This window comes from Helianthus annuus, chromosome 11 (assembly GCF_002127325.2).
Source record: "Helianthus annuus cultivar XRQ/B chromosome 11, HanXRQr2.0-SUNRISE, whole genome shotgun sequence".
Lineage (NCBI taxonomy): Eukaryota > Viridiplantae > Streptophyta > Magnoliopsida > Asterales > Asteraceae > Helianthus > Helianthus annuus.
Genome location: NC_035443.2, coordinates 48,719,749 through 48,742,903, shown reverse-complemented (window position 1 = coordinate 48,742,903; position 23,155 = coordinate 48,719,749). Strand labels below are relative to the sequence as shown.

The following is a 23,155-nucleotide window of genomic DNA, read 5'->3' as shown; positions in this document are numbered from 1 at the left end:
TGCATTACAGCTTACCATCCAATCTAACCTTCCCACTCAGATTCGCGATGCTCAGGTTGAAGCATTGAAAGCAGAAAACATCAGGGCTGAGTCCCTACGAGGATCGAGGCAACGGCTAGAACAAAAGGAAAACGGTGCCTCCTATGTTAACGGACGCATCTGGGTTCCACTTTATGGAGACCTACGCTAGCTTGTGATGGATGAAGCACATAAGTCTCATTATTCAGTACATCCGGGTTCGGATAAGATGTACCACGGCCTAAAGACTACATACTGGTGGCCTGGTATGAAAGCCAGCATAGCAACCTATGTCAGTAAATGCTTGACTTGTGCTAGGGTCAAGGTCGAATACCAGAAACCATCAGGTCCACTTCAACAACCAGGTATACCTAAATGGAAATGGGAGCAAATTTCCATGGATTTTGTTACTGGCCTGCCCAGATCTCAACGCGGAAACGATACCATTTGGGTGATCGTGGATCGACTGACCAAGTCTGCACATTTTCTGGCTATCAAGGAAACGGATAAGTTTTCTACTCTAGCAGACATCTACCTAAAAGAAGTGGTATCAAGGCACGGAGTGCCAACCTCTATCATTTCTGATCGTGATGCTCGTTTTACCTCGGAACTGTGGCAAGCCATGCACAAGTCTTTTGGCTCACGTTTAGATATGAGCACCGCTTATCACCCACAGACGGATGGGCAATCTGAACGCACCATCCAGTCTCTTGAAGGCATGCTTAGGGCATGCGTAATCGACTTTGGTAACGGCTGGGAAAAGCATCTTCCGCTAGTAGAGTTTTCATATAACAACAGCTACCACACCAGCATCCAGGCCGCTCCGTTTGAGGCATTGTATGGACGAAAATGCCGATCACCTGTCTGTTGGGCAGAAGTTGGTGACAGTCAAATCACTGGCCCAGAACTCGTAGTAGATACAACCGAGAAGATTGCTCAGATACGACAACGAATGGCGGCAGCTCGTGACCGTCAGAAAAGCTATGCCGATAAGCGAAGAAAGCCACTCGAGTTCCAGGTTGGGGATCGAGTGCTACTCAAAGTCTCACCTTGGAAAGGTGTAGTTCATTTTGGCAAACGAGGCAAACTCAACCCGCGGTATGTTGGAACCTTTGAAATCATTGAGAAGATTGGCAAAGTGGCCTACAGGTTAAATCTACGTGAAGAACTCAGCGGAGTTCACAATGTTTTCCACGTGTCAAATCTGAAGAAGTGTCTGTCAGACGAGACCCTCATAGTTCCTTTCAAGGAGCTCACTATCAACGACCAACTGCGATTCGTCGAAGAACCAGTAGAGATTACGGATCGAGATGTTAAAATTCTCAAACACACCAGGATACCATTTGTCCGAGTTCGTTGGGATTCCCGTCGTGGCCCAGAGTATACCTGGGAACGGGAAGACCAAATGAAACTCAAGTATCCCCAGCTGTTTAAGAAAAGTGCAACCACTACTGAGGCTGAAGCTACTGCAGAATTTCGGGACGAAATTCCAAATCAACGGGGGGATGATGTGACACCCCAGGAAAACCAGAAAACCAACGCAACATAACTAGCTTCCTCAGTAATCATGTGCTAAATTTCGAGACGAAATTTTCTTAACAGAGGGAGAATGTGACAACCCTCAAAATTCCATGTATTCCGTACAACTTATTAATGAAAATTAAAGTGCTTAATGACTATGCTGAATCATTTAACTGCTTTCTGATATCTGTGTTATACTTACATGTGCTTGTTAACATACTAGTAGTATACAGAAAAGTTACCAAATAGTCCGTTATGCTTTCCTGAGTGTTGAAAATTAAAAACGTTACAAAAATATATATGTATGACACTTTACGGATTAATTAAGCATTTTAACGGAACAACACCGAACCGAACAACTGGACTTTACCCGTAACACAAAAATATTGTCAAACACATTGTTCTTATTTTTCTGAGCTAGTTAGGGTCCCCGAACACCCTAACACACTATATAATTAATAATACACTTAAGACACTAATTTAACACTTGAATTCTAACTAGAACTTGTAACTAATACTTACAACCTAACCCTATACCCCCCCCCCTCTTGAAAACGGTTACCATGGGTGTCCCCACCCATGGATTTGTTTAGTATTTTATTTGATTATGTTGGTAAGTAAGGAACACAATATACAATGGTTAAATGGTAAGAATGGGTTATAAGAAGGCACTAAGGTCATAACCTTTCATACTCATCTTCACCAACAACTTTCCTTCTCTCTTCCTCTCCTCTTGATCAGCCGAGAACAACCACCACCATACCACCACCCTCAATTCATCTTCCAAGCAATCCACATACATCTAGAGGTGCAAGAGATCATACAACGAAGCTGGGTACTCTCGGAAGTGGAAGGACCTTCTTTATTCGCTTTTAACCACCACTTTTCTACACTCGAACTCCCCTAGCCGTGAGCTAGTGGTAAGAACTTAGATCCGTTCATATTTCATGTTATTTAAGTGGTTAATAGTTATTTGATGATGAGAATCCAAGAAACTCTAAAGAACCTTAAACAAGTCTTGAACATAAACTAGTCTAGTGATGAAATGATGTTAGAATGATGTTGTTATGATTCTTGTTGATTTTCTGATGATTTTCTGGTTAATATTGATGTTTGATGTTGTTGTGATCACTAAACATGTTAACGGAATCAATCGAACACAAGTTAGAAAGTTAAAAGCTGAAACAGTAGGCTGTTTGGGTGATTACAGCCAATTTCAATTGGCTGTAACAGGACGGTAACTTAACGAAAAATGTATTTTCTGAAGTCTAAATTTATGTATTATGAAATACGGTTCTAATGGCACTAGAATCATAATTTTTGGACTTCGTTTACTATTTTTAAAGACCTGATTTGTAACAGCAGCTAAAGCTGAGGTTTTACAGCAGCAAATGGGTGTTATATTTTCAGTCATAACTTGAAACCTGGGTAGGATTAGATCATGAAATTGGTACTGTAGATGGACACTGATGTCATAGTAATTATCCCATTGGAATTTCGTCAATCCGACTTACAATGGGTTTTTAATGAATTATTCCGTGGGCTGCAGTCAGAAAATAATGAATCTGATTGCAGTCCGGAAAATGATTTTCGATAAAATATTGGTGATGAATTAGATCCCGAGATTTTTACACAATAATATTTGGATCATTTAGCACCTTCTGTAAAAATTTGGAAATTTTTGAAGTAAGATAACTATTTTATTAAAATGCCCGAAAACAGCCCAGTTTTGAATATAAAGCTGAAACGGCATAAGTAGTGATTTGCGTGTCTAAATGTCGGGTAGGTTATCCGAGAGTGATATAACATGTTATATGTCTATAAAAATATTATGTACAATATTGTATGTTTATTTATGAGTGTGGAATGGATGGGAAGCTTATATGGGCATAAACCGTTAAAGTGATGCATGTTATGTGGTAGATGTGTGTAGGAACTTTGTGCTTATTTGAAACCACTAAATGACTAACTGGTAATCATATTACCAGTTAGTTATATTTGAGAATCTAACTGACCTTGACTGTTAGCTATATTTGAGAATCTAACTGAGCAAACCGAGGTGAGTTCACAGACTTTCTAAGGCATGGGGATTCCTGGTGTTTAGGAATGGGTAAAAGAATTTAAAACGGAATCTACATATCCTCCTTGGGTAGGATATGTACGGCCATCCTCCATAGGTAGGATGCCAATATTAATCCTGCGTATTCTCCTTGGGTAGAACTACATACGTTCGTCCTCCTTGGGTAGGACAACGACCTTAAACTTACTAGACAAAACTCTATCATGAAGTCCCTCAATTTATATCGACTTAAACGCCGAGGCCAATGGCGAGCGGGTCATTAGTTAATAGCGCTATTAGGTTTAACAAACCTCACACCATGCCAGTCGGACGGGCGTGTACTAATGGACTATGGCAGACTGTCAGTGATGATAGACACTGACATAGGGCACAACTTATTTGCGTTAGTGGTCGATATGGTAAAGTCTAGTGGTTCACATGGGGAAGCCCCCATTGATCATGGATATGGTTTGGGTAATAAACAATGAACTGGTTAATTTTACTCTCAACTACGGGGTAACCCCCACGGCAATTACGCCAACGAGAGACAAACCTCGTTTTCATAAACAACTTAAAACTAAACAACCAACCATGAACTCACTCAACTTTGTTGTTGGCTCGTTGTTACATGCCTTACAGGTCGTTAAATGCTTGGAGCTTGCACGAGGAAGGAGTCGTTGTGGGATACGGACTGTTATGTTCTGTGTTTAATATTTAAATCCTTATGAACTTATTAAACTTACGCTTTGGACTTTAAACTTATGAACTATGGACTTATATTTTGGGTTTTACTTTTAATGCTTCCGCTGTTTAATTCGAACTTAGTTAACTAGCTTTGGTCACCAATTGTACTGTGGTTGGTTTTATTTACTTAAGTACGTTGTTCAATATGATTGGTGGCTCGATCCTGGTCACGTCACGCCTCCAAGCGGTGGTATTCCGCATGGTGGATTTTGGGGGTGTGACAATCAGCCCAGCCGCTGATATCAACAATTGTCTCCATTTCATCGAGCCACTCCATGGCATCGATAGCTCTTTTTCCCCCGTGAAGTCTCGAGGTTTGTAAGATACAAAATACTTATATGTACACCCTTCCTTAACAGTCCGGGTTTCCTTCTTGGCAGCACACTTGGGTTCACTCCTCTTATTCGAGGAATAGTGTGAACCTTTAGATTTGTATGTGGAAGATGGAGGGATTGATTGGGATTTTGGATGGGTTAAGCTTGATCCTTTAAAATTTGCCATGAAATTTTCCATAGCTTTGCTGACTTCCGCATCAATCAGGGACCGAAGTTTATTTCCTTCACCCTCGCGGATAACGTGCTCAATGTTATCACGCCCGCCATCGGCACCACCAGAATTTTGGTTCGCCATAATATTTGAAAATTTAGACTACAGGCCAACAATAGATTATTGCTCAGTGCAATATATTGAATGTTATAATATAAATGGTCATCGAATTTGATGACTTGATAATGATGTCAGTTGTGGTCTCATTGGACCTTTTCGGCCAGTGTGCACATTGTCACAACTGTTTAAATATAATTTAACATTACATTGAATGTTAAATGAGATTAATCATTGAATATTAGCCGCAATCTCATTGGACCATAAGGGCTATAAGGTTTGGACATATGTCATCCACCTTTTTCGGTCAGTGTGCTTCTACATTGTCACACTACCTAATTATAATTTAACATTACATTATATGTTAAATGAAAATAATCATCGAAGTTATGTCTCAATGATTTGATAATATTATTAGCCGCGATCTCATTCGATCATATGGCAATAAGGCTTGGACATATGTCCTCCACCTCTTTGGCCAGTGTGCTATATGGTCACAACTGCCATTAAAATTGTCATATTCGAGAATAAATTATTGCTCATAAGCAAAACATTTTAACATTACATTGAATGTTAAAATCAAATGATCATCGAATTTGATGATTTGATAATAATATTATTAGCCATGATCTCATTCGATCATATAGGCTATAAGGCTTGGACATATGTCCTCCACCTTGTCGACCAGTGTGCTACCTCCTTGTCACATCGCCAAAAATATTAACATTACATTGAATGTTAATATAAGAATAATAATTGAATTATGTCTTAATGGTTTGAGTATAATATATATATATATATATATATTGTTATCTGTGGTCTCATTCGACCATATGACTATAAGGTTTGGACATATGTCCTCTACCTCTGTAGTCAGTGTGATTCCTCATTGCCACACTGCCAGTAATCATTGCCAATAATGTAGGCTTTTCCATATGGCTAATTAAACCATTAAGAAGATTTTGTTGAATTTTGAGCAGATCGATAAAGTTCGAAATTTGAGATGTACGATTGAAAAAGGTGAAATAAATATATAAGATAATTCAAAATTATCATTAAATTAAGGAAATTACAATACTAATCCAAATAGGGACTTTTGAAAGAAATTACAATGCCAGTCCACATAGGGACTTTTGAAAGAAATTACAATACTATGTCCAACATGGACTTTTGGAATTGAAATTACAATAAATGATAAAAAATTACAATCTTCATTCATCTTTCTTTCCTTCGATGATTTTGGAAAGTTTCTCGAATATCTTGCTCGTTCTCCGTTCATTCTTTTCAGCCTGTCGCTGAATTTGTTCCACTCGTTCCAAGGCTTGATTGATAGCCTCGAGTTGTTGCGGTGGTTGTAGAACAACCGGATACTGGTACCTATAATTAGGATATACAGTATTTGGATATGCAGGAGGGAAAGGTGACGGATAAAGAGCATTATGAGCAACCGCCTGTAAATAGGGGTCGTATGACAGAGCCGAATAACTATAATCCATAGGGGCTTCCGTGTAAGAAGCATCATATCCAGTCATATCTAGATATGTAGGAATAAGGAAATAAAAACCCATAGGTGGTTGTTGAGGTGGCTCAACAATTGGTTCAGTATTAGAGGGTACACCCATTTGTGGGTCATCTGGTATAGTTGGATAAGCTAGGGGTAAAGGTGGAAGCGATCTTGACCATTGCCCGACACATATCGACATACGTGCACCACTGCGAGGCTTCCTCGGTTGTGGTGGTGGTTATTGTTGTTGTTGCTCCGCCGGCTCCATTGGTCCGTCCTCTTGTGGAGGTGGCGGTGTTTGCGGAGGTGGATAAGTTGGTGTTTTGTGTTCAGGGGTGTTGTAGAAGGTAAACTGGTTAAAATATTGATCCCATTCATCAAGACCCTGATAAGGAGAACCTGCATAAGATGTAGTATCACTTAACAACTCAATAGGATGCAAGTTGGATCCAGATGGTGGCATCTCAGGATCAGAGTCATCGTTCTGTTGGTTTTGGCTAGGGGGTGGTGAGTTTATGTACTAGTTTGGATCAAAACAATCATGGTGTGAGTGGAACGAGAATGATGTGAATGATGAGAATGTAAGGAATGATGTGAGATAGAATGTCTCGTTGGTTGTGATGAGTGTGACTCATTCGAGTATTGGGGATGATCAGAACTATGCGATTGTGATGGTATTTGTTTTGACGGTCCTCCCCACATGGGACCTTTTCCTTTTCCTCCGTATCTTGGCGGCATAGTTACATGTTAGATATCAAAACCAATAACATAACTTAAATAGATATGAGTGGTCTTAGGTTAATGCCTAGACTCGGAAAAGTTTAAGGAATATGATAAATGTGATATTTGAGTTTAGACACAAAAGGTTAGTGTCTAATTCGCTCAAACATTGGCTCTGTTACCAACCTGTCACACCCTGATTCCTCGACGGGCCCAGATTTGGGGTTTATGCATGACAATTGATATAGATATTCACATTAACACAACGAAAGTTTTGGGAGTATAAAATAATTATTACAAAGTACAAATGTCCAAAAGTTCAAAAATAATATACAGACGAGAGTGTACTAGAAGATTCCTCGGCGGATCGAATAACAAATGATTACATAAAAGACTACTAGGCTTTTTGCTTGGAGTCGCAAATTTCAATAAGCAATTACCGGGCAGCTTCCAGCCTATTCCGTACTTTGCAAACCTGCGCTTAGTCTTTTGAAGATACGTCAGTTTTCACTGGTAAATACAATTAACCGGCACGTTTTGAAAATATTTCAAAATCATTTTATATACCATTTGGTATATCAATTTTCATAAATAACTTGGGACAAACTATATCTCTTGTTACCAGTATTACATGCTTGTCAATACATATGGGGCATGGAACTAAACTTCGATACATGATTAACTGACACACCACTTTAATCCCCATATTGGGTAAGAAAAATATTTTATCATAACATTAGCATTTGTCAGGTGTATACCTACACCCCGTGCTTAGGTCGTGGCCACTTGCAGTTAAGTGAGCCGTGGATATCCAGGACACGGTGGCATTAACCCTGATGTTTAAGTTATCAAGTATAACGGATTAAAACGGGTTATTTGGATTTTGGACACATTGGTCATTGATCCCATACCAGACCAAGCGGTAATAATTTACCGTATCCCAAGCCCGTTTAGGGAAAATAGGTTAATAGTATTTACTTAAGTTATATCTTTGCAATCTAAAGATATATGTTAGCACAGTCGCTTAAATCAAAATAACTAACAAGGTTGCAATTTACTAGACGCCCTTAGTCTGGAATGAATGGAATTATGATCCATTAGAATGTTAACAGGTCTTATTCAAGGCATATGACTTGGACCGGTTAACTTATAATAAAATCGGTACGGTTCGCTAGATTAAGCGGAGACCGGATAAAATGTGGTTTGTACCCTCACGAGTACTATGACTCGTATAATATGGGTCAAACAATAACACATTCTGATTATAACTGATTTTGAAGAAATTTGACCTGATTCGTTTAACTTATATAAACTAGGCTATATAAGTCAATCGTACGCGCATAGGCGGCATCGGGTGATCGGATGGGTCAATGTCAAGTCCATTATGCCAGAATACTGTAATATCATGTTATATCAGTTTCAAAGTCAAATTATATGTTCAATATGTTTCAAAACCATTTTATGCACAGAAGGGCATTTTTTGGTATTTATAAGGTATAATACATGGACTTGCATAAAACGCAACAAACGATATGATCAAATGGTATAACCTTAGAGGATTATTCTATACATTAATATGAGAGTAAATTGCCAAAATCGTCCTTGAGGTTTGGGCACGTTTGCCAGTTTCATCCAAAACAACTTTTTTGTACTATATTGCCCTTCACTTTTGAGCTACTTTTCTATTTTCATCCAAACGTCTATTTTTTTTTTTTTTTTTTGCTAAAATCATCCCAGAGGTTTGGAATGTTTTGCCATTTTCATCCAAATATCCGCCAAAAAAAATAACCCAAATTAGAAGTTTGGATGAAAATGGCAAAAAGTCCCAAAAGTGAAGGGCAATATGGTAGAAAAAAGTTGTTTTGAATGAAACCGGCAAACATGTCCAAACCTCAGGGACGATTTTGGCAATTTACTCTTAATATGATCATAATACAACTTCAAATCAATAGCTAACTTAGCTTAACGGGTCAGAATCGAAAGTCAAAGTAGAAATCAAACAGTTTGACTTTCGGTTGCGAACCGGGCTATAAGCAGGAAATGATGGTTTGGACATGATCTAACACGTCCTAATATGTTATACCAATTTATATAATGTCAAAAATTGATGTTTAGATACTTAGAAGTTCATTTAATCATAATTTGCGAAATCTGCGTTTTGACTTTTATTTTAGTAAAACTTTTGACCCATTATTTGATCAACTTAACATGATCTTCAGGAGGTGCCCTCATAGGGGATTATCACCTACCTTATTACGATCATGTAGCCATGTTCGATTCGAACATTGGCTTGACCGAAGTGGTCATAACCGAAAGTCAAAGCAAAAGTCAATTTGCTTGACTTTCGGCTAAATACTAGCATATAAATCGAAAAAGAACTAAGGAAGAACACTTACAAGTGTTCTAGGAAGCTTATAACTTCAGTAGGAGGCCTCTATAAGCAGACGCAACTCCAAGAGTGATTAGAGAGAAAGAATTTGCGAGGTGTAAGTTGAAATGGTGCAAATGTACCTCTATTTATACTTGCACAATGTTAACAAGATCATGCCAAGTGTTAGCTATGATCTCCAGATGTTAACTAGTGTCCATTGAGGTGTATGAAGAAGGGAGATGGTGGCAATTCACGGGTTATGTGTCACAAGGTGCAGGTTGCCATGGCAGTCTGCACATACGGCCAGCGCACCCCTTACAGACCGTAAGGGGTAATGGCTTACGTTCCGTAAGGACCTTAGCGCGCCCATGGTTTCAAATACCTTACGGTCTGTAAGGCATAAGACTTATAGTCCATAAGGGACTATCAGAATTAATATTACTAACTGCCTTAGGGTCCGTAAGGATCACTCAGAGGCCAAACTTTGGCATTTTATCACAAATGATCCCTCCACATCCAATCTTCCCCAATTTTACATATATGGACCCTCTCGTCCAAACAATTTGGCCTATTTGAAAGTTGATTGGACACGTGTTGCCATATTATTTGTTATAAATTTTCCGAGGTGTTACACTACACCAGAGTGAAACATAGTAGATTCGCGACTCATGTCTTGTGGAACTTGGTATCCAGATGAAATTCTTGAAGAAATCAGCATTCGATCTTAATTTTTGGTATTAGATCGTGATTGGAGAGCTCTAGAATGGATGATAATGATGGATAATGATCCCCCAATGACTACGTAACTCCCCCCAATTTTAATAAATTCCCCCCAAAAGAATCATTAAAATCGGAATTCAAGGCACTTTTACCAAATTTGCGATTTTGACCAATGCAGTGTGTCGTCGACGCCATATACATGATTCAGCGACGCGATAAAAGTGTTGACACCCTTTCTTGTTGCCTACGGGACTACTATGGCATCGCTGGCGGCATATACTTGAGTCGATGACGCTATCTTGAACCACTTTCGCCCGGTTATTCGTTTCTTCCACTCGGTTCCTCCTAGCTCCATTCTAAAGACTTGCTTAACTCCAAAAACGCACCTTAAATCTATCAAGACCTGCAAAACACAAACCATATCAAAGTAGAGCATTCGAGAACTAAAATTCACATAAAACACAAATTTAAACACGAGAAACAAACGACTTTCAACCAAGTGTCAACAAGCCAAGATAAACATAATTGTCTGAAAACAAAACGACATAAATAAGGTAATTGGGCTACCACTGAAATAGGGATAGCCTTCACTTTGATACATCGACGTCGATAGGATCCACGAACTATCATGTCATTAACCTAATGTGTATATTAAAAGTCAACTACATTGGATGAGTTCTAGCTTTATAATCATCACATGGCATACATTATGTTATAACGTACTTTGCAAGAGCATGCAATAATAATTTACTAATTCAAAGCTTCAAGTGTCTAATTTCTGGAACATAGATGAACCATTAGTCGTAGCCACAGTTGTACAACCGATTAATAGACATGCCAAAGGGCACTGCCCTTCATAACGATGGTTATCACCATCGGGTCCTGGACACTTTCACTAGAACATGTCAAACGTGGTAGCTGTCACTACCGGATCCCAGTCTTAGAGCAAGTCATTATTATTCATACCTATAGTTGTCACTACCGAGTTTCAAACATTCACCGAAAAAATACAGAGGTTAGACAAGGTGTTGAATTTTAAAACATTAAATCATTCCAAATTCTTTAACTCGTGTAAACACATACAACGTTCACTAACCTTCCCTGTATTTACGCCCGGTCATTTCGTTTTTTCGTGTCTTCCTTTGGGTTTCTTGATCATCGATTCTAATCTTGTCTTGATTTCACAAATTATAGACCAAAATGAAAAATCCAATTCTATTACAAAAAAAAAGCTTCTGAAAATAGTGGAATAAATACAAGATAAATGAAATCATGCATACATAAATACAAAACCCATCACAACCTAAGAATCCAAACACCTTTGAATTCTACTCGGATGACCACCCGAAAACCAGTTTCAACCAGAGATGGCAGCGGTGGTGCACTACAAAAAAAGGGCACCTTTAGCGGCGCCAGGTGTCGCCGCTATTGCCCTATTTTGTCACCACTATTAACCTTTAGCGGCGACATGTGGCCGCTAAAGGGTCGCCGGTATAGCTGGGCCGTTATTGCCCAGTTTGGCGCCGCTATTGATGCTGTCGCTGCTAATGCTCTTGCCGGAGAATTCGCAGGAAAGATCGCCTGAGAGAGATTGCCGGAGATTACATAACGTGTGGAACTGATAAATCGTTTATCAAAAACTTGTCGGAACTAATATATTTAAAGATTACATAAGTTTTCATTCAAATTCTCATCTCAAAAAATGGATTCTTGAGCTTGTCGATATAACTATACATTAACTATACATTTATAATACAAATTCTATACAAAACTTTACACAACTATACATTTTCTAAACAATAAAACAAAACTGGCCGGAACTTGAGCTTGATGATGGCGGTTCAACGGTGGTTCAACAGAGGTTGACAGAGCTTCACGGTGGTGGTGGTGCAGCTTGATAATGGTGGTAGTGGAGCTTGATAATGGTGGTGGTGGAGCTTGATGATGGCGGTTCAACGATGGTTGACGGAGCTTGACGGTGGTGGTGGTGCAGCCGGTCCAATGGTGGTGGTGGAGCTTGATGATGGCGGTCCAACGGTGGTGGGTGGAGCTTCAGGGTGGTGGTGGTAGCTTCACGGTGGTGGCGATCCGGTGGTGGTGGTAGCAGGTTGTTGTTGTTGGTGAAGATGATGGAGTTTGGTGATTGTGTTTTTGAGTGATTGTGTTTGTGGGTGATTGTGTTTGTGGGTGATTGTGTTTCTTTAAGGTTGAGAAAGCAGAAAGGAGCCCAAACCGTTGGATTATCCTCTCATCAAGGGCAGAGATCAGCTCTTTTCAAACTTCACACGGATTGACTTTTAGCGGAGGCAGCTGTCGCCGCTAATGCCTATTCTCTTGTTGCCGCTAATGCCCTTTAAATCCTCAACCATTAGATCAGGATAAGGATCAACGGCCGGGGTTTAGTTTCAGACTCTGGGACGCGGATCGACCAATAGCGGCGACATTTCGCCTGTCGCTGCTAATGGTGTCGCCGCTAAAAGTTGTAGTTTCTTGTAGTGGTGGTGGTGTAGGGTGGGGCCCGTGACGGTGCTAACCGGTGGTGGTGGTGGGGTGAAGGCCTTGGTGGCGATGCCAATGCATGGAAGGAAGGGAGTAGATTTTCAGCCTTTTGTACAAATTCCAAATAACCCTATACCTCTATTTGTACGCCTCTTGCTAGGGAGAAAGTTTGGGTTTGATTCATATTACATAATTATCAAATATATAGTTTGGATATTATAATTATCTCCATATTTATATATTTAAGTATTTAATCATAGCTATCAAAACTTTGATAATTAAATGAATAATAATTATCTTAACTAATCATTAACATCTAACAATTAACTAATTAACTTGTATTCAAATTACAACTAACTAATTACCAACCTTCAAGATTATTTACACAAAATTATGCCCCTAACTTAGATAATTATTCATCTAATAATTTATCCACACTCACACCTTTTTGTGTTAGAATATTTAACTTTTTAAATATTCTTAATTAATTTGTTACATATTTTATATTTTATGGATCATACCTTATTAGCAATGTTGATATTTGGATTGAACAATCCAACAATAGTGATTACTTTAGTTTAAGTATAACTAGCAGGTGTCCACCCTGCATGTTGCGGTGGGGACGCGACAGAAGTTCGGTCGATATCAGTTCATTTGTTACGAGGTTGCCGCGTGCTATAGTAAGCGAAAGAGTATATGTCTATGATCAAAACAACATCTACACATGTTCGATTTGTAGCAACGACTACATTATTAACATTGAAACGTAAATAAAAACAAAAAACGAAAAAAAAACGTAATGTAAAAGTGCGCAAAGCGTGACACATCCAATTTTATTATAATTAATGAAAATTTTCACTCAAAAACTATTGATTTAACAAAAAAAAAAAGCAATTCTAATAATTATGGTTTTAGAAAACATATCAAGATTATATTTCGATGTATTTAATGTCCAAATAATTTTATCCTTGTGTTAAAATAATGAAAAAATTCAACCAAAACTCTAGAAACAAAACAAATAAAAAAAGAAAGAAAATAAAAGGAGGGGAGAAGCATCGGCCAATCACATATCACTACCATCACAATATTGCATTTAGTATTTTATAATTTATGGAGTCTTATTAATTAATAGTTTACTTTTTCATTTGCCAAACAATTTTACTTTTAGTACTAATTCATCATTAGTTTCTAGTACAGTTAAATAGATTTTTCAAGGCGTCCATATATCATGTATAGTAAGTCTTGCATGCACCCACCGATGATTGAGGCCTATATTTGACGTATTAGTCAAAGTAGTACTTCAACGTATATTAGATAAAATCACAATAACCATCATAAAAGGTATATATTGTATTTTTAATTGGTCACTTCCTAGTTGTAAGGATGAGGCGACCCTCTTTTATACGTGAAAAGCATGTATTCCCTAATAAAATGTGTTTCCTAATGAAACCTGGTACTTTTTTGATGCTTCAAATTAACATCTGTATGTGTTTCCTAATAAAATGTGTTTCCTAAGAAGGTTGCAGTTTTGCTTCATTAGATTTTGTAAATTTCCACAGTTCAAGGAACATTGGACTCACCTCACATTCCTTATATACGAATTGTTGTTTGTATAATAACTTGATATAAAACTTTAAAAATTTGTTGACAAATCAACTCTATGTAGATTATACAGGTTCTTTCATTTCATTCTTGACTTCAGAATTAATTGTCTTCAGTCCACAGGAGACTAAGATATATAGTAAGTCTTCCTTCATTTAGTCCAACCTGGAAAATTATGTTTGTGGAAGATTAGGATATGACCAAGTCTTCAAAAGCAATATATATAAACTAGAGCATGGAAACTATCTCGTAGACAACCATAAACACAAAGAATGGCACCTCTTTCCCTTTCAATCATCTTACTTGCTACATTTACTGTTTCGTATACCTTAAACGTTGTTGGTTCTTCAAATGAAGTCGATGCTCTCCTAAATTGGAAAGCAACTCTCCATAACCAAAATACGAGCTTCCTTCTCCCTTCATGGACAAATGATCTTACACTCAACTTTTCTGATGATAAAACAGTGTCTCCATGCAACTGGATTGGTGTTTCATGTAATGAAAATGGCAGCATAAACAGATTGAACCTTTCCTCATCCGGTTTAATTGGTACGCTCGATCACTTGTGCTTCTCCTCATTCCCGAATCTTGCATATTTAGATCTTAATTTAAACAACTTTTCTGGGATTATCCCATCTGATATCCGTCACCTGTCAAAGCTTGTTTATCTTGATTTCTCCCGTAATCAATTCACTGGATTAATCCCACCAGAGATTGGCAAACTGAGAAGTCTTGCCACCCTCCATTTGGCTCGCAATCAGTTGAATGGTTCTATTCCGCAAGCTGTATGTCAAATGAGACAACTTGCTATGCTTAATTTGGGTTATAACAATCTTCACGGTCCAATTCCAAACTGTTTCGGTCAGTTATTGCATTTGCAGTATGTTTATCTGGAACTTAACAAAATTTCTGATTCAATTCCAACCTCTTTCGGTCAGTTATTGAATTTACGTCATGTTTTTCTGAATCGTAACAGTATTTCTGGTTCAATTCCTCATGAATTTGGAAATCTTTATCATCTGGAGGAGCTTCACATGAACAATAACCATCTAACTGGATTTATCCCTGAAACTTTGGTCAATCTAAAACATCTAACCATCTTAAGTCTATACCAGAATCAATTGAATGGATCAATCCCTAGAGAAATAGGTAAGATGACTTCCCTCAAAAGGGTGGAGCTACAATCGAACAATCTCACTGGTCCGATTCCTGCCTCTCTAGGTGAACTTAAATCCCTTCTTCATATTAGTCTCTACTCTAACAAACTTTCCGGTCCTATCCCACAAGAGTTAGGAAACCTGACATCCCTTTTAAATCTCTTTTTATCATTCAATGAACTCAATGGTTCCATTCCATGTTCATTTGGTAACCTACAAACCCTGGAAAAATTGGATCTTGGAGACAATCAACTTTCTGGTCCTATTCCACAGGAATTAGGAAAGCTTAAGCTGGTTAGATTTATAATCACCAACAACAATCTATCTGGTAGTTTGCCTGATGAAATCTGCAACGGAAGGAAGCTTATAAAACTTCACGCTGGTAATAATCAACTAACAGGTCGAATTCCTAAGAGCTTGTACAACTGCTCGAGCTTATCACGAGTCTCTTTTGATAAAAACCAGATCACGGGAGATGTTTCAAAGAGCTTCGGTATCTATCCATACCTCAATTACATCAATCTCAATGATAACCAGATTTACGGGGAAATCTCAGACAACTGGAGTATGTGCAGAAACCTAACGACAATTCAGATGGGAGGGAATCGAATCCGAGGTAACATACCTCCTTCCCTTGGAAACTCGATTCAGTTGGGAATTCTTAATCTTTCGTTCAATGGTTTGGATGGAGAGATACCAAAAGAATTTGGAAAGATGACTCGCATGGAAAAGCTTGTTTTAAGCAACAATAAACTTTCTGGTGTCTTGCCACAAGATCTAGGATCACTAGCTGAACTCTTGATTCTTGATCTGTCCATGAATAAGTTGATTGGGTCCATTCCATCTTCCCTTTCTCTTTGCTCCAAACTCTTTTCTCTAAACATGAGCAACAATGAATTGAATGGCGAAATTCCTGTCCAGTTAAGTAAATTGATTCAGTTGTCTGACCTTGATTTAAGTCATAACGAACTTACTGGGTATATTCCTAAGACTTTTGAATCAATGAATTCGTTGTTGAACATTGATCTTTCATATAATCACTTACGAGGTCCCCTCCCCAAAAGCAAAGTCTTTATGAATCTTTCAATACAAGCACTGCAAGGGAATGAAGATTTGTGTGGAAATGGATTGAAACAATGTGAATCAGAAAGCCCGGCGCCAAATCGGAATCACAAACTCGCACTAGTCATTTCCCTTCCACTTCTTGGAGCCCTTCTACTTGGCGTTCTGATGGGAATGTTCATTTTCTATAGTCATGGTTCAAAGAGTCTACCATCGACACAGCTTGTGAGCCAACATAAACAAGGGAAGAATTTCTTTTCAATTTCGACGTTCGATGGAAGAGAGACATACAAAGAAATTCTAAACCAAACCGAGGAGTTTAACGAAGCATATTGCATCGGAATGGGAGGGTGTGGAAGTGTGTACAAAGTGAAGTTGTCATCTGGTGATACAGTTGCTGTAAAGAGACTTCACTCGTCTTCTGAGGTGATCAATCACAATGAATTTCTAAACGAGATTAGGGCATTGACTAGAATACGACATAGAAACATCATCAAACTACTTGGCTACTGTTCCCATTCTCAAATCTCATTTTTGGTTTATGATTATCTCGACGGGGGTAGTCTGGCGGATATTTTGAGCCATGAAAGTGCTCAAAATTTGGATTGGAATACGCTTTATCGTATATGCATCATGATTGTTCACCCCCTATCATTCATCGTGACATATCAAGCAAAAATATTTTGCTTGATTCTGAGTACGAAGCTTGTGTTTCCGATTTTGGTACATCCAAAATTTTGAATCCAAATTCTTCGAATTGGAGTAGTATTGCGGGAACATTTGGATACCTTGCGCCAGGTAACATATTTTTAGTCCATAATTACAAATTATCTCCTCATCTCTATAAACTAAACGGAATACATCATGTTAATTAATGTACTTTTTTCAGAACTCGCTTACACAATGAAGGCAACAGAAAAGTGTGATGTTTATAGTTTCGGCGTTATGGTATTGGAAATCGTCAAAGGACAGCACCCAGGTGATATCATTACTTCTCTAGCATCTACAACAACCAAAGAGATCAAACTCACAGATTTGGTGGATCATCGTCTTCTCGCTCCACTACCGGAAATCAAAGAAGTTTTAACGTCATTATTGATTCTAGCCACTAAATGCATTAATTCGAACCCTGAAATAAGACCTACAATGAAAGATGTTTCTCAAAAAATTATGTGTATTATTTGCGACATGAATTAAGGCAATGATGCTGTGTAGTGTCTGACGGTTTTCATGGTGGCTTCCGTTTCAGGTTCATCGGTTTCAGTGCTACGTGATGAGATGATTGTTAAATATAAGCATATACATGAATCAAATGTAATAAAGTATTGTATTTTCTAAGCGTAAATGTGTGATTAAGGATACCATATCTAATGATGTATCATATATCTTTTGATACATGTAACATATGCCACAATGATATAAAAAGAGGGGTTTATAGTTGCTTGGGGTTTTTGTTATATATTAACTAGTGGGGAACCCGCACGTTGCAGCGGTGTCGACAATACACGGCCGCAAATCCCTTTCCAGTCAATATATAGTGCCCTCAGTTATTAAATCCAAGTTATTTAGTGCCCTAAGTTATTAAATCCAAGTTATTTAGTGCCCTCAGTTCCAAACGGGTCGCTTCTAGCCTATCAAGTTACTTAAGTAGAACTCCACAGCAAAAATGCACCGATAGCGTCGATTGAACGTTAACATGCACCAGCGTACATACATTAACGTTGACAACAAACACATAAATAATAGCCGATAATGAAAATCATAATTTAACAGAGCCTGAAAGCGTCGATCATGATAAACAAGTGTAAGAGTGAAATATATAATGATGATAACCGAGTAGAGAACTCAAAAGTATTGATAACTTTATCATGACTGAGCTTGAAGTTAAAGGCTTAGATCTCAAGTCGAATTTCGAGTTTAACCTGAGTTTGGCAATGTTCAACCATGAATTCTAATTTATCATTTCCCATAAAGAAGAACCAATCTCAACAAAACACCATCTGTATATAACATCCATCACAAAACGCATAAGTGGTACATATTGTCCATTCTAGAAATAAAACTTGCATGCTGTACTAAATTTGCAGCACAACCAAAAAAAAAACAGAATTTAGCAGTATACCAAATAATCAATACTCTAAATGGCTCCATCTTTACCAAACCTTAAATCTATGAGCCTAACACACATGATACAACCACGGTATAGTCCAAGAGCGCGATCTAACTTCAAGAATTCCCGTAAAGTTTTGCATAGACTCTCTTAGTCCTATACACCACAATCATACTCAAGACAAATGCCATGAGACAAAGAACTGACAAGATTCCGCAAGTGATGGAATAGCATATGGTTCCATAGCACGTCAGTGCTTCGCCATCTGTGAGCGTGTTAAGGTTTGTAGCCCTTTGAATCTTGGCTTCATAGTCATAAATGGCGTTAACAATGACACCTGAGAAGATTAGTGAACCAGCCGGGCTAGCAAGTGTAAGAAAGTTATACAACGCACCAAAACTCTTTAGCCCGAATAGTTCTAACACAGCAGATGGCACAATGGCCCAATGGGCCCCGTAACATGATCCCATCACAACTGAGACAATGTATATCACCCCTGGTGCATTAACGGCATAGTAGAGAAGTGAACACGACATCACTACTTGAACCGCAGCCATTGCCACTGTCTCGGGTATGCATACTTCCTGTTGCCATAATAGTTTAAAAAGTTAAACCGCTTGGAAAAATCAAACTTATTTACATGTACATAGAGCTGCAAACGAAGCGAACATGTTATGGGTTACCAAAAAAACATAATATACCTTAAGCACCCTTTTGCCTCTAAAGCTTAACTGCTTGTCCTTAATCTCATGTTTAAGAACATTAACAAGATCCAATGAGTTGTCCCAGGATTTCAAAGATGCTGCAAAAACATCAAAGTTAGATTCTAGACACTCAAATATATCAAAAAACATGATCTGGGACGCGCTCAAAGTACGTTACATGGGTGTTGAACAAGCTGCACGCCACACGCCTTCAAACTTTACAATCAGAATTCGAAGATATGAAGATGAAAGATGGAGAAGCTATCGAAGACTTTGCTGGACGCTTAATCGATCTGGTCTCGAGCGCAAACAGCCTTGGGGCTACGTTTGAAGACACCAAACTTGTTAGAAAATATCTTGGATCTGCTCCTAAACTTTGTTTTACCTATTATTGCCTCTATTGAGCACTTCACAGATTTAGAGAACATGCCCTTTGAAGAATCTATAAGCAGACTCAGAGCATATGAAAAAAAAAGAATTTAAGAATGGGAAAAAACAAGTGATGATCATGGAAGACCGTTGTGTACTCTATCAGATCAGAGTCGAAGCAAGGGTTGCTCTCAAAAAAAACCTCCGATGTTTTTTTTTATTTTTCTGTTGCTCGATATCCAACACAAAGTATACTTGCGGTCCCGTTAGTCCCACCCCTTTTAAGCCCGTTTGTTTTGTTTGACCCATTAGCGACCACGCGTTACAATCTACAAGTAAATTTTCACTTGCTGACCACAAGCATACCTATTAATATGTAATTGGGTAACAGGTCGAACGGGTAATTTTTGTACGGTTTTGACCCATTCCCCGTCTGAGAGTTTCTTTTTTTCTCCAACTCCATGTAATCGCTATACCCTCCCTCCGCCCCTTTCAATCTTCACAATATCAAGCCATGTTCCTGGGATTGTCTTCTTCAGCATCCTGCCAGAGTCATTTTTCCGAACGTGTTGCCTGTGAGATTAAATATATAAATGTAATATTTAATCTTGTAGCCTATATAATCATTTATATTATATTAGATCAAAATATATTTATTAACCTATTAATAATTAGTTGGTAATTGTTGATGGACCATATTACCCTTATTAACTAATTGGGTATCCTCTTGGGTGTATAAATAAGGGGCTTATTAGAGAGTTAAAGGGTTACACAGTTACACACATTACACAATCAAACCCTCATAACAACATCAATTTCGTCACTCTCTCCCCTAACCGAAATTACCCTAATTTCGGTTTCATCACCATCATAACTTACACCCTAAGGAGGAACCAGATCATCCTGACAATCATGTCGAACTCAATGGCTGCATCTCTGACTGGATTCTCTGCTGGCCTGTCTGCTGTAGCAGGTATTATTCATGTTTTGCATTACATTTAAACAGAACTGATCCAACATGTGGTATCAGAGCATATGTTGATAAACCAATTCTGTTTTGTATCCATTATTCTGGGATCAAAAATTCTGGAAAAAAAAATTGTTAAAGCCTTGAAAAATCAAAAACTGTTTTCGAGTTGTTTGTGACCGAAATCCCTGTTTTCGGAAACTGCTAATTGATAAACCGACTCGAAATTATAAAGGATTAAACTTATTGTCACGAAATCCATTACAAAACCATTAAAATCAGGTTTCGGATTTCCAGATTGTGTTTTTATTTTTAGGGTTCATCATAATGTTCTAAGAAAATTCGAAAAATTCCATAAATTTTGGAATCTAATTTGGATTAGTGAGTGTTTTAATGATTTTGATCTTAATTTTATCTATTAAGTTTTCGAAAACTGTTAATGGATTTTCAGTTATTATTTTCGAAATCTTTTGATAAGATTAGATCAGAAATAAAATAGGAAACACTATCCCACAATCCCTCAAATTTCGATTTTCAGTTAATTATCACAATGAACAGCATTAATAGTGGTTTCGAAATTATAATCGCACAAGTCCCTTAACAGTCGCACAAGATCAGATATGATCTGATCGCACAAGACATTCGCACAAGATCAGATCTCAAAAAAAAAAAAAAAAAAAAAAAAGAAGGTCTGATCGCACAAGGGAAATCGCACAAGATGTGTGGATCGCACAAGACTTGTGGATCGCACAAGACTTGTGGATCGCACAAGGCATTACTGATCACACAAATTATTTGGGCCTTACTGATCGCACAAATTATTTGGGCCTTACTGATCGCACAAATTATTTGGGCCTCACTGATCGCACAAGGCCTCACCGATCGCACAAGTCCTTACTGATCGCACAAGTCTTGGGCCTCACTAATCGCACAACACTTGAGCATTACTGATCGCACAAGACTCGAAACCTCATTACTTTAGCTGTTTAATGTGACCTAACAGCGAACTCACCGCGGAGTTCGATCCGCGCTAACAGGTGGTTTGCTATTAAATACTTGGTTTTGTTAACACTAAATTAATTTATCAGAATCAGATAATTTTTTTTTACAAAACCAAAATAGCTTTACTTGAATGAGCTTCTGATGTATTAATTCTGGCCAAAGCTGATTTAATACATCTATTTATTGTTCAAGTATTATGAAAGCTATGTTAAGTATGCATTACAAACCTGAAATGTCTTAATTCTGGCCAAAGCTGATTTAATTCATTTATGTTTAGCATAACTTGACAAGTGCATAATTAAAGTGATTGTCTCATTTCTGGCCAAAGCTGATTTGTCACAATTACTTTGCACACATACTTAAATGATTACACTTCTGGCCAAAGCTGATTTGTCTGCCTTAGTATAACCATGCCCATTAGATCACATTAGGACTTCTTCTTTTGTATCATAACTTGCTCATCTTATTTCCACTATCAGCACCCAATTGCGGGATTCCACCTTTGACTGGTGATAACTTTGCTGAATGGAAGGATGCCCTCATGCTTACTCTAGGATTGCTAGACTTTGATTATGCTTTGAGAGAGAATAAGCCAGCGGACCTTACCGCTACAAGTACTGCTGCTGAGCAGATAGTCCATGATAAATGGACTATGTGCAACCGCATGTCTCTCATGTTCATGAAGCAGTCCATTCATAACTCAATCAGAGGGGCCATTCCTGATTCTGAAGATGCTAAAACCTATTTGGCTTCTGTGGAGGATCATGTCAAGGGAACATCAAAAGCACACGCCGGTACTCTTATCCTCAAGCTGGTGACAACTAAATATGATGGGAGGAGCGGCATTCGCGAACACATCATGATGATGCATGACATGGCCAATAAGCTGAAGGGCCTTGAGATGGAAATCAGTGATGGTTTTCTTGTTCACTTCATCATCACTTCGCTTCCTTCGTCCTATGAAGCATTCAAGATCAATTACAACACTCAGAAGGACAAATGGACGATGAGTGAGCTGATCGCTATGTGCGTGCAGGAGGAAGAGCGTATGAAGATGGATCGCACTACTGATGTTGCAAACTTCACCACTTCCAGCTCAAAGAAGAGGAAGAACTCTTATCCAAGAAAGGATGCTTCTAAGGTTCAAAAGCCAAATCCAAATCCTAATACAAGTACACCTTCCAGCTCTAAGAATTCCTTAGGCAAACCTTATTGCAAGTTCTGTAAGAAAACAGGACATAAGCAAAAGGAATGCCCTGACTTTAAGGAGTGGCTGGCTAAGAAAGGTAACGATTTTTTCATGATACTTGAGTCCTTTAATTTAAATGTTCCTGCTAATTCTTGGTGGTTTGATTCTGGTTCTATGGTTCATGTTACCAATTCACTTCAGGGATTCCTTACAATCCGGAAGCTGGGAAGAAAC

General features: G+C 38.3%; 2 protein-coding genes across 2 annotated transcripts; both read left to right on the top strand.

Moving 5' to 3' along the window:
• Positions 1 to 14,633: 14,633 nt before the first annotated feature.
• On the top strand, positions 14,634 to 17,204 carry LOC118484011 (MDIS1-interacting receptor like kinase 2-like; the record flags this gene model as incomplete). The annotated part of the gene is made up of 1 exon (XM_035979882.1): positions 14,634 to 17,204. A coding segment is annotated over exon 1 (2,571 nt), but the record flags the coding sequence as incomplete, so codon positions are not given.
• LOC110888271 (MDIS1-interacting receptor like kinase 2) lies at positions 17,197 to 17,983 on the top strand. The gene is made up of 2 exons (XM_035979249.1): positions 17,197 to 17,378; positions 17,470 to 17,983. The coding sequence occupies exons 1-2, from the start codon at positions 17,207 to 17,209 to the stop codon at positions 17,775 to 17,777; spliced, it is 480 nt and encodes a 159-aa protein (XP_035835142.1). The 5' UTR covers positions 17,197 to 17,206; the 3' UTR covers positions 17,778 to 17,983.
• The last annotated feature ends 5,172 nt before the right edge of the window (positions 17,984 to 23,155 follow it).

Bases quoted from the DNA above. Each gene is read 5' to 3' on its own strand.
- LOC110888271 (XM_035979249.1), top strand. From the start codon at position 17,207: ATGCATCATGATTGTTCACCCCCTATCATTCATCGTGACATATCAAGC. The intron at 17,379-17,469 runs GTAACATATTTT...TACTTTTTTCAG, and splicing joins ATTTGGATACCTTGCGCCAG to AACTCGCTTACACAATGAAG.